Source organism: Lactuca saligna, chromosome 8 (genome assembly GCF_052625555.1).
Source record: "Lactuca saligna cultivar CGN05327 chromosome 8, ASM5262555v1, whole genome shotgun sequence".
Classification (NCBI taxonomy): domain Eukaryota; kingdom Viridiplantae; phylum Streptophyta; class Magnoliopsida; order Asterales; family Asteraceae; genus Lactuca; species Lactuca saligna.
The window spans coordinates 213,119,082-213,136,056 of record NC_136424.1 but is presented as its reverse complement, the minus strand read 5'-3'; the positions used below and the strand labels follow the sequence as shown (position 1 = coordinate 213,136,056).

The 16,975-nt window shown below is 35.0% G+C and overlaps 1 protein-coding gene and 1 long non-coding RNA gene across 2 annotated transcripts; one reads left to right on the top strand and one right to left on the bottom strand.

Annotated features, from left to right (window-relative positions):
- Positions 1-1,224: 1,224 nt before the first annotated feature.
- Positions 1,225-6,965, bottom strand: LOC145011827 (uncharacterized). The gene is made up of 3 exons (XR_013664287.1): positions 6,698-6,965; positions 1,562-1,811; positions 1,225-1,493 (listed from the first exon to the last, which is right to left on the bottom strand). It is a non-coding gene; the product is annotated as an uncharacterized LOC145011827 (long non-coding RNA).
- LOC145011826 (protein SIEVE ELEMENT OCCLUSION B-like) lies at positions 3,222-6,397 on the top strand. Its single transcript, XM_078970561.1, has 7 exons — positions 3,222-3,471; positions 3,749-3,853; positions 4,075-4,481; positions 4,559-4,674; positions 4,748-4,890; positions 5,073-5,564; positions 5,644-6,397. Exons 1-7 carry the CDS (start codon positions 3,268-3,270, stop codon positions 6,253-6,255), a joined length of 2,079 nt encoding a protein of 692 aa, XP_078826687.1. The 5' UTR covers positions 3,222-3,267; the 3' UTR covers positions 6,256-6,397.
- Positions 6,966-16,975: the final 10,010 nt, after the last annotated feature.

The following is a 16,975-nucleotide window of genomic DNA, read 5'->3' as shown; positions in this document are numbered from 1 at the left end:
GTCGGATGACAAAGTTATGAATTTTTAATGGATTGTAACTGTCTAAGCGTGTTAAAATATATCTTTAAAAATAAATTCAAAATTAGCTGACAGATTCTAAACAAACGTTGTAGATCTCATCGATAGCTATGCGTGGATATGAAGAATGTATAAAATAGAGCTCCTATGCGAAATTTATGAATTTTATAAGATAATTAATTTTCGGATTAACCTTGGTGCGACACGTGTCGCAATCTAGTACACCCCCTTCCTCCACACGACTTGTCACCAGATGCTGGCAGGTGGCCGTTAGTATGCCCAATGTAATTTGTGTATGCCCATCGTACTGAGTACGCCCAATGTAATTTGAGTTCAACGTGTTGGGTCTCTTGGCAACCTATAAATAAAAATCTCTATGTGCTAACCAGGTTTCACAACCCGACCCACTCATTTTATTGTATCTTTGTTAGCAATATAAAGATACATATTTTTTGAGAGATTCAAGGAGTATTAGGCCATTAGTTTAACTTTTGTAAGGCTTGTAATATTTTGTTATGCTTATGTTCTTGTATTGAAAATGACATCCCAACGTTTTAATATAAATAAAATACATTTCTTCGGAAATGCTTTGATAATATCATTGTCATATTTTTGGGAACAAATTCCGCAATAATATTCTTCAAAAAGGATTCTCTTATTTTAAAATGAGCATAAATAATTTTTTTAAAACGATCGTAATGGAAGGAGCTGCAAGGGACAATCACATACTGGGAATGCAACATGACAATGTGTAGTAGGTAGTAGTGTAGGAGTTAGAAATAGGGGAGGTGTCTAAAAAGAAGATGGGTAGAAGGGAAAAAGCCCCTTGATTTGAAAATTTGTAGTTTGGCATTTGGATCATCACTATTTTTTTGTTAGGTATTGATTTCCTTGTTACTTTGTTATTTATCTTTGGTATTCGATACTTTGTTGCTATGTATGATAAGTATATGTATGCTTTAACACTAAGTTGCTACTTTGGATGTTTGTGTTATTTAATGGTAAATGGTCAGCTGTTGCTATTTTGGATCGTGAAAAACCACATTTTGATGATATTTGAAGCTTTGTCCCTTCGCTTAAAACTTTGTTGCTATATTAGACACCAAAGGCATTGAATGAAATATTGCACATGTTGCTATTTTGGATAATAAAAACCATGTTTTCATTACATTTCAACACATACTTAGAACACCACATCTTGATTACGAAAAATCAACACATTGTCATTAGTTTGAAGGGTTTTTTCATAATACAAATATCAATACAATACGCATAACAAAAGACTATGAACTTCATTACAAAACCCACACTTTATATATAAGGACTAAAACAAAAAAAAACAAAAAAAAAAAACAACTAATAACTACGTGAAACTTTAATTTGTGATTTTGTTTTTCAAGTTTCAGCCTAAACTCCATATAATCACATGTTTGATCAAAATCATTCACCCATCCTATGAACTTGCATGTTGGTCCCTGAATCAGTTAAATCTTGTAAGAATTAGGGCACGATTAGAGAAGATCAATAACAAACTTGTATTTACCTCTACATTAAGCATAGTATAGTTTCCTAGAGTTTTTCTTGATAGAAGATGTATGAATCACTGCAATGGCTCCACACTTGCATTTTATATCCATTATTCTTATCAAGTTAGAAGAAATTGTTGGTGATCAGGGGAGAAGTTATATGAAGGAGACGATATCGGAGGAAGGGATGGATGCAGGATTGTGTATGCTTTCAAGATGCAATGACTTTAAGAAGGTACACCACCCCTGAAAAGACAAAAAAGACGCCTGCATGCAAGACACATGGGGCACTTAAACAAAACATTTAACATTTAATGTTTATTGGGAATAACTGTGCAAGAAAAAATACAACTGAGGATGGTCCGAGTTACATCTTGAAAATAGCGACTAAACACATTTTTTGGCATATGTACGAGTGACAATAGGTGTAAGTTACCCCTAAAAAAACTTCATGATGTTTCATTAAAAAGAAGGAAACTTAATATACATATCTAATTACTGTATGCATTTTTTGAATTGAAATAGGAGTGAAGAGGCTTATGAGGAAAATAGATCTTTTTTTAAATTGAAATAGGAGTGAAGAGGCTTATGAGGAAAATAGAGAACCACATATTTATACCACATTAATAGAGCAACTAATAATAAATAAAAAATAGCTACTTTTTTTTTTTGAAGATATTAAACTATTTTGCATATATTTACCAAAACAACCATTTTGGTTAATCACATTTACATTTTGAACACTTTTAACGAAAACAAAAATGATCAAAAATTACAAAATGTGAAATAGATTTTTAACTTGTAAATTACATTTTTTTTTTCTGAAGTATACATACATTGAAATTTATGAGTTGCCAAATAATTTATGAGTTTTGAAATACTTTTTCCATAAACCTTTAAAACCTAAAAGAAGCTATCCTTTTTTTTTTTTTTTTTGCTATTTCTAAAATTTAAGAATAATTTTGCAACTTATAAAAACAATTCCATGATCATTAATAAAATTTATTGTCTAATTAAAAAAAATTAAGTTTTTTGGTGGAAAAATAATTTGGAATCTATTAAAGTAAAAAAATTAAGGTTTAATTTAATGAATATTCATTTTTTTTTTTTGAAATGGCAAATCTAACCTACTATTAAACTACACCTTAAATCCACCTATATCCAGAACAGGACTTGAACCCTCAACCTCAAGGAGGGAAGGCAACACCGGGTACCGCTGGGCTAGAAACCCTTTGGTTAATAAATATTCATTAGTACCATTTTTCCAACAAACCCAAAACCGACCAAATGTTTTTTGTCGTGTTCTTTGAACATGGCAAGTTTTCCAAAAAAACAATTTGCCGCTGTAGCTTATATAACAATGTGGGCCGCCGTTTACTCTTGTATACCAAGTTAATTAACTACTATGTATTATTGCTACTATTTTAAGTTGTTACTATTGTTGTTACTATTTTAAGTTTACACGGTTTTTAAGTTAATACAGAAATAAAAGAAAGTGGATCCTAATATCTTGCATATAGCCAAAAGCCTAAAAAGTATCAAAAGAATAATTTTTTTACTAGTAGAAGCAAGGAAGTGGATTCATAAGCTTTGCTCTCACTTAGTTATTCCATACTAACTACATATACCCAAAATAAGTACTCGACACCCAACACCAATCCCCCCCCCCCCCCCAAACCTTCTGCAACAACAAAAACAAAAACAAAACCTGGAGGGACATCAGATGGTGGGTCCCGAACATAATCCGTTGCAGACCACCAGAATTGATGGAAGGTCGATCTTCAGCGCATCAGACATCAATGTAATAATGAAAGTAGTTATGGACACGCATTACCCTGATGGCACTGCGGTTGATGTCAAATCTCTTCTGAAAATCACAGAAGACATCCTCCCGCATGCCACCATTAAAGCTGATCCCATTTCATCGGTATATTACTATCTTATACACCAGTTCACATTCTCATCTATGAGAAGGGCCTTTTGCAAAGACTGAGAGATTGAGTCGCTATTCCAATATTTTTGGGTAGGACAAAAAGTTGACATTTTTATAATGTCCTACGTAAAAACTGAAGCCATAGAATCAAGTCCCTTGTAATAACATTAACACTTTGTATTCATGTATTATATTATTATTAGCCAGTCCTTGTACCATTTATAGCACAACTTGGGCAGCCTAAATAAGAAGTTTCTTTTATGTGAGGTAGGGTCCACATACAAATAAAGATATACCGAATGGTGGACTCGATCAAACCGATGTTGTTGTAATGCTCGATTCACAGTCTCACATAATAGACAAAATCACCAGTGAGGTACAATCTAAAATCTATCCATATGGATAGGGATTAATGCAAGAAATAGCAATGTATATATTTTCACTTTTTCCTATTACAAAATCAAATTTGTATTTTGTAATATAAAAAAAAGTGAAAGTAGGATGCTATAATAAACAAATAAGATGAAGTGCATTGCTCTTTTTGCATTTATCTCTATACTTATAATTCTATAAAAATGTTTTTTTTTTTTTTTTCAGTTGAAGTTACCTCGGGACGGGCACACAACAGCCCTTGCAGTATTAGAAAAGGTGAGCAAATTCCAATGGGATGCAAAGTTGGTGCTAACCCTAGCAGCTTTAGCTATCAATTACAAGGAATTATGGATGCTGACTCAAATGCACTCATCAAACCAACTTGCTAAATCTATTCAAACAATCATGGCGCATACGGCTTTATTGAAACCTCAGCTTGATGCCCTTAATAAACTCGTTTACTCAATTTTGGAATTGACGAGATGTATTATCCAATTCAATGAGCTTCCATCTATGGACATAACTCTCGATTTGCCACCAATCAACACCATTCCTATTGCTGTCTACTGGAATATCAGAGCCATCATCATGTGTGCGACTATGATTGCTGACTTGACCATCAAAGACCATGAGTAAATAGACTTTACCCCATTTCAAAAAATAACTAACCTTCATAATGTAATACACTTATAAAGTAACAGGATTTCAGGATTATGGTTTCGTCTTCAGCGTTGCAATTATGGGAACTATCGACATTGACTGTAAAGATTGATCGCATAAATGAGTTTCTCAGGCAAAAACTGGACAATTATAAACGTGTTGTTGGTATGTTGACACAAAACGTTTTGGTTAATTGTATGTAGAGAGTATTGGGTACCTTCTTGTTTGATTGATGCAGGAGACAAGAAAGAAATTGAATTCAGGAGGTCTTTCAGTCAACTATTTGAAACAAGCTATATGGATAACATGAAAATCCTCAAAATCTTGATTACGCCCAGGGATGATATACTACCACTCTTTGATGGCAAAATGAAGAAGAGGGTATAGTATCTATTAAGTGTATCTAAATTTATCTGTAAATATACACATACATATATATATATATATATATATATATATATATATATATATATATATATATATATATATATATATATATATATATATATATATATATATATATATATATATAGTGATGTATGTATTGTTTTGCGCTCACACAGGTTAGTCTGGAATTCCTGAGGAAGAAGAACGTGCTGTTGCTGATATCAGGGGTAGAAATGTCTAGTGAGGAGCTATCGATTCTTGAAGAAATTTACATGGAGTCTCGCATTCAGGGAGCAAGGGGAAAAGCTCTGTATGAGGTCGTGTGGATGCCCATTGTTAGCCTTTCTGTAGAGTACACAGATGAAATCGACAGGAAATTTGAGGAGATGAAGAACAAAATGCCATGGTACTCTGTGTCCCACCCTTCCATTATCGACAGGGCAGTTATCATGTCCATAGGAGACAGGTGGCACTTTAGGAACAGGCCTATAGTAGTGGTTTTGGATCCACAGGGAAGGGAACTGAGCCCTAATGCCATCCACATGATGTTGATTTGGGGGAACAATGCCTTCCCTTTCACCAGCTTGAAAGAGGAACTATTGTGGAGGGATGAGACTTGGAGGCTAGAGTTCCTCGTTGGTAGCATGGACCCCACAATACTCAACTGGGTGAGTTACGTAGTTCTTTCATCTAATTATCATCATTAAACAATTTTATATCATAATGGGTGTTTTACATTTTTCTTAGATAAAAGAAGACAAACACATATTCCTGTTTGGAGGTGATGATATCGATTGGATCCGCAAATTCACCAGCAAAACCCGGGCAATGGCGACTGATTCCTGGATCCCATTAGAGATGGTGTATGTCGGTCAAAAAAAGGAGAAGGAAAGTGTGCGTAGGGCTGTTGATGTCATTAAAATCGAGAAGCTTAGTGACAGCTGGCAACAACAGACCATGCGGTTCTTCTGGACACGATTAGAGAGCATGTTGTACTCCAAGAATCAAGTAAAAAGGGCAGATCCTGAAGACCCCATGATGAAACAAATCATGAAACTTGTAAGCTATGACAAGGAATGGGCTTTGTTGTGTAGAGGATCAAAGATTCTGACCAGTGGAAATGGAACCACAATCATGGAAGCACTAGATGGCTTTATGAATAGGGATACAAGTATTGAATCAAAGGGGTTTGATTCGTCGTTTACAGCATACCTTGATAGGACTCATGTTCCAGCAACAGTGTGCTGCCGATTTGAGTTTCCCGCAGCAGGTAGAGTCCCTAATAACGTGCGGTGCCCAGAGTGTCATCGTCTCATGGCCAAACACATTGCTTTCCTTTGTTGTCATGACCAAACATAACTCCATTGAGAGTCAGATACATACAATTATCAATCACAAGGAGTCTGACAATGAGTTTTCTTAATCCATGAATAAATGAGTGCAGTGTGCTTGATTCTTGAAGCTTAAAAATAGTAAACTGGTCCGTGCACTTTGCTCCTTATTCTTTACCTATATTGACATTTTTTGTTCTTGCAATCAATATTTTTGCTCCTAGGAATCTTAATAACTGTTTTTGCTCCTAACTATAATATAATGAGTCCCAGATCAAGCAACAAAATGCAAATTTCAATCAACAATTGATGCTATAAATCAATTTACGTAAGTGCATATAGGGCTATAAATACCCAAAATTTTCTAAGTTGTCTTCATTCTTGATTGCCAATTGATGCCATGAAATAATTCATATGAGAGTATTTATTTAGCAAGGAACAAAACGAACGGGTTATACCATACGGCTTACCTTACCAAAGCTCGTGAGAAAAAATCGATACCATACAGCGTACATATCCTAAGCTCGTAAGGGAAATATCACAAAAATCACTGGATTTTGATGCTTACGAAAAAATGTTTTTGGTCATTTCTCTGTATCGTTCCAAATTTATAGGAGGTCGGCTAAAGAAGGAGGCTTTATTGTATGTCCTTTCAAGCGATGTAGGAAGCCATGGCGATGCTGTAGCACTCCAAGAGTCCAAGCTTTGTGAGCGAAAGCTATCGATATAGAATTTAGAGTAATTGTAAAAGTGATCCATGTATTTTTTATTTATTTATTTATTTATTAATATATATATATATATATATATATATATATATATATATATATATATATATATATATATATATATATATATATATATATATATATATATATATATATATATATTAAAGATATGAAGCTTAAAAATAGTCCACATAGATTAAGGCGATTTTATATTTGTATCTAATATTCATTTAAAATTTTAATACTATTTTTGCATCACTAAGCCTTAAATAGTTTAATAGTCTTTTATATTTGTATATTATGTTGATTTTAAATTAGTTTATAACCCGTAAAAACAATAATTACAAAATTAATTAATTTTTTATAGTAAAAAAATCAAAATTATTAATCAATTATTTTAAATAAGTTATTAATTAAAAGATAATTTTTTAGTTATAAAAAATCAAAGTTCTAAAAAGCTCGTCATGACTCTAAGACTTGTACTTTCCGCCCAACTTTGAGAAATTGTCGACTTAAGTCTATATATATATATATATATATATATATATATATATATATATATATATATATATATATATATATATATATATATATATATATATATATATATATATATATATAATAGCTAAACATACATATAAAATTATCAATTATACACAAAACTATCGATTTAAGTCACGTTTTACAAACGATGTGGCTCACCAAGACTTGTAAAAATTTGAGGCTTGACATTGCCACTAAATTACGTCTTACGTTTTTTAGAACCTTGTATAAAATTATAATCGTTGATTTAAATAAACACATGAAATTTTATGACCTTATCCCGATGTTTTAAGAAAACTTTATAGTTTGATTACTTTATGAATAAATGAATGAATGGTTTTTGGATGTTTGAAAAATGAAATTTTACTCAGTATTTTTGGGACGTTACAGAAAAAATAGGTAGTGATTGTGGTGTTTCACATGTATTATGGCAAAAATAATATATGATTACAAACATAGATTTTGTAAAACATAAATTTCTAGTTGGTATTTACCAGAAATCGTAAGGGTTTTAAGTGCATAAGTTTGATTTTGCTTGAGCATAATAGACAAAAGTGGGTATGGTTTTTGGTGTTTCACATTAATCACGACAATAACGAGAGTATCATCAACACATACTTTTTAAAATCTAAGTTCAAATTGGTTTATATTTTAACAATCAAGGATTTTAATGAAATGCAAAAAAAATATGTACGAAAGAATTGTATGAAATGAAGATAGTATTGCAAAACAAAAATTGTTTCTCTATCAATAAGGTTATTGATTGTTGGTATTTCACTAAAATCATGGTAAAAATAATTTCAGATCATTAACACATCATTAACACAGTGCTTTCGAAACATAATTTTAAGTCGGTTATAAACCTGAAATATCAAGTTGGTTATAAACCGAATCTTTATTGCGAGACCCAACACCCACCTACCCCCCTCTTTCTCTGAACAGACCAAACCACTACCACCGCCTAACATCGCCACCACTACTAGTCATCACCATTTGATGAACTCATTTTTTTCCAAATCTAGAACTCAAGGTTCAAACCTATCAATTCTGTAAACCCCTAGCATATGTCTCTCTTACTAATTCACACACATATAAAGACAAAGGTAACACTCGGTTTCGGATTTGCTTATTTATTTGGGGCTGCGTCCCAATCTTCAGTGGTAATGAGGCCTAGGGCCTTGGGAAAGGAAGAATTTGGCCCTTCTCGGGTGTGAGTGTTATGGTTTAAGTGATCCAAGTGTTTGATTATGTCTTCGGAGGTCAAGGGTATATTTCGGGTATATTTCTGGTCGATAAGTCATCCCATTACATAGCATTAACAACATCATCACCAAACTTGCTACCAACCTCTTCCCACTAATCTTATGCCCTGTCCTTCAATAGGCAGGAAGCATATCTGAACTTTGCCCCAACGGGGTCAGTGCAGCATGTGCGGGAAACTTCACGATGGAGTTTGTCGTTCCAGAGGTTTGGGTTGCTTCAAGTGTGGCCGGGTGGGTCACGTCAGTAGGGATTGTCCTCAGGGGGCAAGCTCGTTATGTTTTCACTGCGATTAGGTGGGCCCCAATAGGTTCGACTGTCCGATGTTGAGGGGAGGAGCAGTGAGTGCGCCTTCTCCGACCGCTTTGAGGATCACCGACGGACGAGAGGGTAGGGCAGGATCCCTAACGGAGAGGAGTCGGGTTTTGTGGTGTCAGACAGGGGAGATCAGGACTCCAGTAGGCGATGTTTCAGGTATGTATCTTTTGCTTACTTTTCAGGTTTTATTAGTCTTTTGTTGCTTGAGATCTTGTATCGGTTTAGGTAAGCGTACCTTTGGATTCATTTATCTACTTATGTTTGGATTATATTCTTAAGAAATGTTATATGTTAATTCCATGACATGAATTATTAGTTATTAGTGAAGGGTTGCTTCTCTTGGAGCGGGTTGGGAGTGGTCGTATTATCTTAGTTTATAGCCGAGACCAGTTCAGGGGCATTGTGTGGAAGGTTTATGGTCCGGATTTAGCAAGATATTTATCCAACATCGTCAATGTTCAGTGATTTTAGCAATTGTGCTTGGATAGGCTTTTGGGGGTACCGAGGGAAGTGGTGTGTTGCTGAGGTTTTGGTTGGAGCATCTGTTCTATGGACTTCAATATTTGAGTGTGATCTTATTTTTAAGCAGCGGGGGTTATCAGTTTTGCTGGGATTCAGGAAGTGTTCATCTGGTCTTCTAGGATTGTACGGTCTTTTGGGATTGGCTAGTGACAGAACACTAGCATGGGTAAGTGCTTCTTGTCGGCAGATCGATCAGTAGAGGGTAAGAAGGATTGGAAATCCTTCAATTCTCATGTGCTGTGAGAACTTAGTCGAATCAAAGTAGGGGACAATCGTTTAGGTATACAGGAACATGAGCGGTTGTGAAACTAGGATGGGTTCTGCATGCCCGTTGGGGAGGAAGGCGGCCCAAGTGGTTGTTTGGATTCAGGATTGTGTGAGTTGGGAGTTCGGGAAACTTCCCAACATTGGGTTCGCGTCTTCTTGGTGTTTGATAGGAGGCCTTGGGGGACCTAGGTTGGGGTTCCAATCATGTTTCAAGTTTGGTTGGGGGGTTTGGTTAGAGCGTGTTTGAATCGAGAAGGTGTTTGGATACATATATTAGCGGTAAGGAGTTGGGCGGCAGTTGTGGCAGCATAGAAGTGTTGTAAGACTGCGGGGTGGCCTGTAGCATTCATTAGTGGTCAGTTAGTGTGGGAGTGTTGTAAGATTATGGGGTGGCCTGTAGCATTCACTAGTTAGCAGTTAGTCTGGAAGTGTTGTAAGACTGCGGGGTGACCTGTATCATTCACTAGTGGCCAGTTGGTGTGAAGACTGCGAGGTGGCCTGTACCATTCACCAGTCACTGTGTAGCAGAGAGATTGTTGTAAATCCTTGATTTGCTTACGGGTTTCTTCAGATGGTTTAAGATAGGGTGGGTCTGTTTGCAAGGCTGTGGGAGGGCCATAGCAGGTTTGGAATCAGGAAATGGTAGGTTGTGGGAGACCGGATGTGAGATAAGACTACAATTGGTTCTGTAGAGTTCAGTTTAACATCGGGTTTGGTGTCGAGATGGCTCGGGTAATTATTGCCAATCAGGTTTTCCTTTTTAAAGTCGTGAGGGGCGACTAGATTAGTTCCTTTTGGCTCAGCAATCGGGCAGGAGTCCAGTATTTCAAATAGTTGGCAGACAAGTTAGGACCAGGGAGGTATCGGCTGCTTTTGGAAAGCAGCTAAGGAGCAGCGTAATGCTTCGCTAAGTAGTAGTGATTTGGGATTCTTGATTATGAGGTAACTTGTTAATCGGGAAGTGCTAGGTCACTTGCAGTTTGGATTAAATAATCCCAGAGTAAGTGATTTGACCATGTTGCGCAACTCTCATTTGAGTCTAACCGTTGCAGGGATGAATCTTTTACTCGAACGATTATCTAAGCCTTCTGACAAGTGAAAGTGTTCTCCAACTACTTATGGTCAGTGGCTTTGTTTTCATAGGGTGCATCAAGATAATCAGGGCTGGAAGTGTTATGTTTGGTCTGTTATTCGATGATGAAACATCCTAAAAATACGGTCCAAAAATTTCATTTTCAAATCATTATTAAAATCATAAACCATCCACAATCATAAGTCAAATCATAAAACATCATAGTATCTGTCTCAAATAAAAATCTCATAATCAACATCAGAGTAAACTCCCAGGCTGAAGATTGTGGTGTGTGTCATGCGATCATCTCGAGCCCTTCCCCTTGCTACTGGAAGTACCTGAAACCAAAAACTGAAACTGTAAGCATGAAGCTTAGTGAGCTCCCCCAAAATACCACATACCATACACATATAACATGCAACTAGAAGATACGGGCCCCGCCCACACTCTGCTATCTAGGAGACACGGGCCCTGCCCACACTCCACTATCTTTGAAATATGGGCCCCGCCCACACTCGATTGATGTGCGATACGGGCCCCGCGCACACTCAGCTACTAGGCAGACATACAAGTATCACACAGACAACAAGTTTAACTAGAGTGTCCTTCAGACATATATCATAATCAAACTCAACTACTAGGAGATACGGTCCTACCCATAGTCAGCTAACTAAGAGATACAGGCCCCACCCACACTCGACTACTAATCATAACATGCTGTGGGCCGGCCTTGGTGCCTTAGACCCGTTCCTATCGAAGGGAAACTCACCTTGTATGACTGACTGCTGAAATCTCGAGTGAGGAATCCATGTCTGTTGCTCCGGCGACTCTTCGACTATTAATTTCATAATAACACTTAATCAAAATCTGATAACCCTTCTTAGGGTAAAATGACCATTTTACCCCTGGTTAAATTCAACGTCCTGGTCAAATTCAACCTTCCAGGTTGACCCTACTCGCCGAATCAGCCTAGTGACTCACCAAGTCCTAGCATAATAAGAAAAAGGGACATATCGACTCTAATTCATTGATTCCCTCCTTAGACTCGTCGAGTTTTTAACTTCCGAGTCCTAGTCCTGTCCAACCTATTGAGTAACCTCTTCAACTCAATGGTTCCACTCACAACCAAAAAATGAGTTAGGGTTCCCTGCCCGACTCGCCGAGTCCATGAACAACTCGTTGAGTCCTCCTTGTGACATATCCATTCAGTCGATTCTAATCCATTCCCATGCTTCTAACTCATAGATCTGGACTCCTTTGACTAACATTAAACATAAAGTTGCTAACTTTACGTTCATGCATGATGTTATGAAGCTAAAACACTCATTCCAAGCCAAAATGAAAGCCTCCATCATGCCATGGAGTCATGGTTGAATAAAAGGTGGCAACTTTGAGCTTCTAAAGCTCAGAAAAGTCCAGATCTGAAGTCGTTTCATCCCCCCAATGTTCAAATCTCGGATAGACCTTGGAAAGGACCCAAAAAGTGAAAATAACAAGTCTATAAGAAGATCTAAGTGGATAGAAGCCAAGGTATAAGCTTTATACCTTTAACAAGTTTGAGATGTCACAAGAACTCTAGATCTTCTGCTCTCTTTTGATGTCTTCACTCTTTGCCTTCCTTCTCCTAGCTTCAAACCACACAAATGCAAGCAAAATGGCTCAAGAATGCACAAGATTGATTAGGGTTTTGAGAGTAGGTTTAGGAGGTGATAAAACAGGAAGGGAGGCTGCATATGATGCTTAAATAAGGTGTAAACCCTCGAAAATAGGGTTTCCCCTTGGCAGACCTACTCGTCGAGTCCGTGCTTGGACTCGCCGAGTAGACTCTTTAAATCCTGCGTCCTTAATGCCATCTACTCGATGAGTTAGGGCTACCAACTAGTCGAGTAGCTCAACTAAAAACTATAATAATTTAAATAATTTCGTACCAGGAACAGGGCGCTCCAGATGACATTTTGGCATGGAAGTGTTTTAGCATGGGCGGTCTGTCGGAGAGTCAGACCAATGAAGATTTCAGGTTTTGGAAAGGCAGAAGTGGTTTTCTGCAGGGACTAAGGGATGGAGTTTTGGTTTAGGTTCGGTTGTCAGGAGAAGGTCGTTCTATGCATAGAATTTTTGGTTGCGTTCCTCGGCTCTTTAGTATGGTATGAGTGTTAGTAAGGAGCGATTACGAGGACGAGATCTAATCTAAGTAGGGGAGAGTTGTAACACTCGGTTTCAGATTTTCTTCTTTATTCGGGGTTGTGTCCCAATATTAAGTAGTCATGAGGCCTAGGGCCTTGGGAAAGGAAGAATTTGGTCCGTCTCGGGTGTGGATGTTATGGTCTAAGTGATCCAAGTGTTCGGTTGCATCTTCGGAGGCCAAGGGTATAATCGTAATTTGATATTTTGGGTCTTTTATGGATTTTGGGTTTTGTTCGGGAGGTTTTATTGTTGGAAATTAACCAATTAGTGTGGCCTTCGGACTATTTTGTAATGTTAATTACATGTTAGGTATAGTTATATTCTATACCATAACATCTGCCGTAATGACAATTGAGTCCCTATACTTAAATTATGTAGTATGATGGATATGACATATATATATATATATATATATATATGCAACATGAGGGACTATTTATGTGTGGTTCTTATTCTCTTTCCCTGAAGGTGTAACTGATGAATTTCATCAGTCAAAGAACGTATACTATTAAAAGGATGCTCAATCGCTCTTCCTTACGTTTAAAGAGCTATGTATATAACACCATTCATGAGTATCAAGCATATCGATCCATCCATCAGATCATTGATAATACAACATTATGGGAAGAAGAAAGAATCATCTCATGGCATCATCTTCAATTAAACTGCCATTACCGAGTAAGTATAACTTCTTCTTGATTCACCTTTTCATCTAATACGTATGAGACAGATATTAGCTTGATCCTCTTAAGTTTAATATGTGGTATCAGAGAAAGGTTTAAGTTTATTCAGACCCTGCGTTAATTTTGATTCTCGCTGGACAATAACATGCCCTAAGTTTTAACTGTTTATCTTGTCTAAAAAATTTGCTCATCACAACTTTCGAAAATCTGGAATTTTGTTGTGCTTAGTTAAAAACAAAATTAATTTGGGATGAAAATTCAATAAACAAAATCAAAATTAATGTGTTGTTATGTGGTTTTATTCGATCAGTGTATGAAAAACGAAAGGGGGAAAATGTTTTATGATAAACATGGGTTTTCTGATTTTGATGAACCCACTGTTCAAATATTGATTGTCCAATAATAGAGAAAACCCGGTTATCTATTTGCTTATATTGATATTCATGTTAATTATCTTATTTTTCATTCCCAAATGCTTACTGTGATAAAATGTAAATCCCACCAATTCAATTGTCTTTTGACACTCCAATCTCCAGTTTTTTTTTCTCTTCTAACTTGTTCAATCCTTTTGAAGTATTCTATTGTTGTTGGATAAAAAAAATGATTAATTGACTTCAATATGTTTTTTGACCCCACATAAATACTGCATATGAAGTCTGTATTTTAAATTTTGCTTACATGCTTCTATGTTATAAATTATTTTGGGTAAACTGCTCATTGCTTTTGCCCTGCTCCTTAGCATATATATTTGTTCCTGAGCAATCCATAAAAAAATTTATTATAATTTTTATGGCATTAATATAGATACAGTAAATGTGTAAATACATTCCACAACAATATGATATATACATGTGGATGAACAAACAATCATATCCGTTGACCAAAATTCACTGTTTTGTTTTTTTTTCATAATTGCAAATCATATCATAATCAACATTAGTAATCTCATAATTGATGATATTTCAATTACTTATTAAATGATTGTGATGCAGTTAAAAAAAAATTGTATGTTGAAATCTTTAATGGTAGAACTTGTGTAAACCTTTAACATTCATGTGCAAATTTTATGATGCCAACTTGATATATTGCTATGAAATTAATTATGTCATAGAATATACATACTCCACTTACCCATTATCCTTTTATTCATAATTGCGAGTTCCATATGTGATGTTTGGTAAATATTTTAACATTTTAATCCATGATGGTTAATTACTATACTATGAACTTTTGTTTTGCCAAACATACACCCATAAAATGGTACTTGATTTAAATTGATTTTGTAAATTCTAATTGTATGGCATGTAAATTGACAAATATGCCGAAACTTCTTAATCCTCCAATATAAATGAGCATGTTATTAAAATAATTTAAATTGTGATGCTTATTTATAAGTGGTAACTTGGATGTTATGTTTAAGTGACTGGACCAAAGAAAGGTTGCTTAAGTTTGACATTTGAGTTTATTGAACACCACATTAAGAAATTGTTTGAGTTATTGTTCAACGAACCCAAAGGCTAATTGGATAATGATTCTCACAATGAATATTTAGCATAATATACATAAATATTGTATTTCTACCCAAAAGGTGATTGCAATAATTATGTAGCGTTGTATAATTTTTTTTTTTTGACGCCATTACATTTAGTTATTGGTCTAGCCAAAGCGAAACTTATAATTAAGTCATGTGTCTACATGACCTATTATTTTGGTGTTGATAATTGGTATACTGGTATGCCTTATTTGATTATCCCAAGGAATCACTTTAATAAACGCTTAAAAATGGCACTGCTTAAGTAAGTGATGAGAAGGTCTGAAACACAGGCACAAGTAAGCCTCAAGGCAACCTTGTTGCCAATTTGCCATAACAATGGGCATTCATACCAAGATTGCCCCAAAATATAAGAATGACAAAGAGATTCCATATAATCTGAAAGATGGATTGGAATTGAAGAGCAATCAAAGTTGGGATTGATAAAGACTTACACATAGAAGCGCTTGACCTACCTTCATTACTTTAGAAAGTGGTTATCATTTAAGTCTTAATGATACTCTTTACGTATTGTCTATAAATTGAAACTTATTATTTGTATAAGTTAGCGAATGTTGGCTATATTTTTACATTTGGATACAATGATGTAACTATTAGTTTCAATTCCCATTTTGATGGATTATGGTTGTTTGGAGGGAGACCTCTTTAAATTATAACCTAAGCAACCATTTTATGGAATCATTATTATCCCTTATTATTTATGAGAACTTAACATGAAGGGGAAGCTTCATCTATGTTATGGCATCAACACTCAAGCCATATTTCAAGAGAGAATGTTAAGACTCATGAAAGATGGAGTATTACCAAATCATAACTTATCAGATATTGAAAAATATGTGAAATATATGAAATGGATTTTAACCATTCCTATGGGCATAAGTGGAGATAAATCATTTGTAACATTTTATTGATGATCCCTCACCGCTACATGTATCTATACTTAATACTAGGCGAATATCCGCGCGTTGCGCAGTGGGATAATTATGTAATTTAATATGGTTATATATGGTTTAATGTATTGTGAATAAGCCATACATAAAACTTGTATACGATTAAATAGCATGTATATTTTTTGATTTACAGATTTTTTATCATAATAAATAATGAAATTTTTTTACTATTAGCTTAAATTTTTAAATGTAATTTTTATGTACACATGAGTATCTAATGTAATTAGTTGATGATTATGGATTCTCATTTGTGGTCGTCTATTTATGTTGAACCTCATAAAAATACATATTTAACGACTTTTGTTAGTTTTACTATTGAATAGAAAATGATGTCGTATTTTAAGTAAATATAAAAAAACTCATTCTCAATCTATTTTAAGATAGTGACATATTTTAAGTCAATATAAAAAATAATATTCTAGAACTAATGAAAAGAAAAAACAGAGCCAAATTTTTTAACTATAATAAAGTTGATTCCAATTAGAAAGTGTTCAATCGAAGATAATATCATTCAATAAACATCATAAGATATTACGTTATATTCAAATTACAGACATCATTTTTGTAAGAGTCATTCAAAATATAAGAGACTATAGTGCCTAATACAACAATGTAATAACCAAATGACCCTAACATATTTGAAATGAAATATAATTATAATATATTATC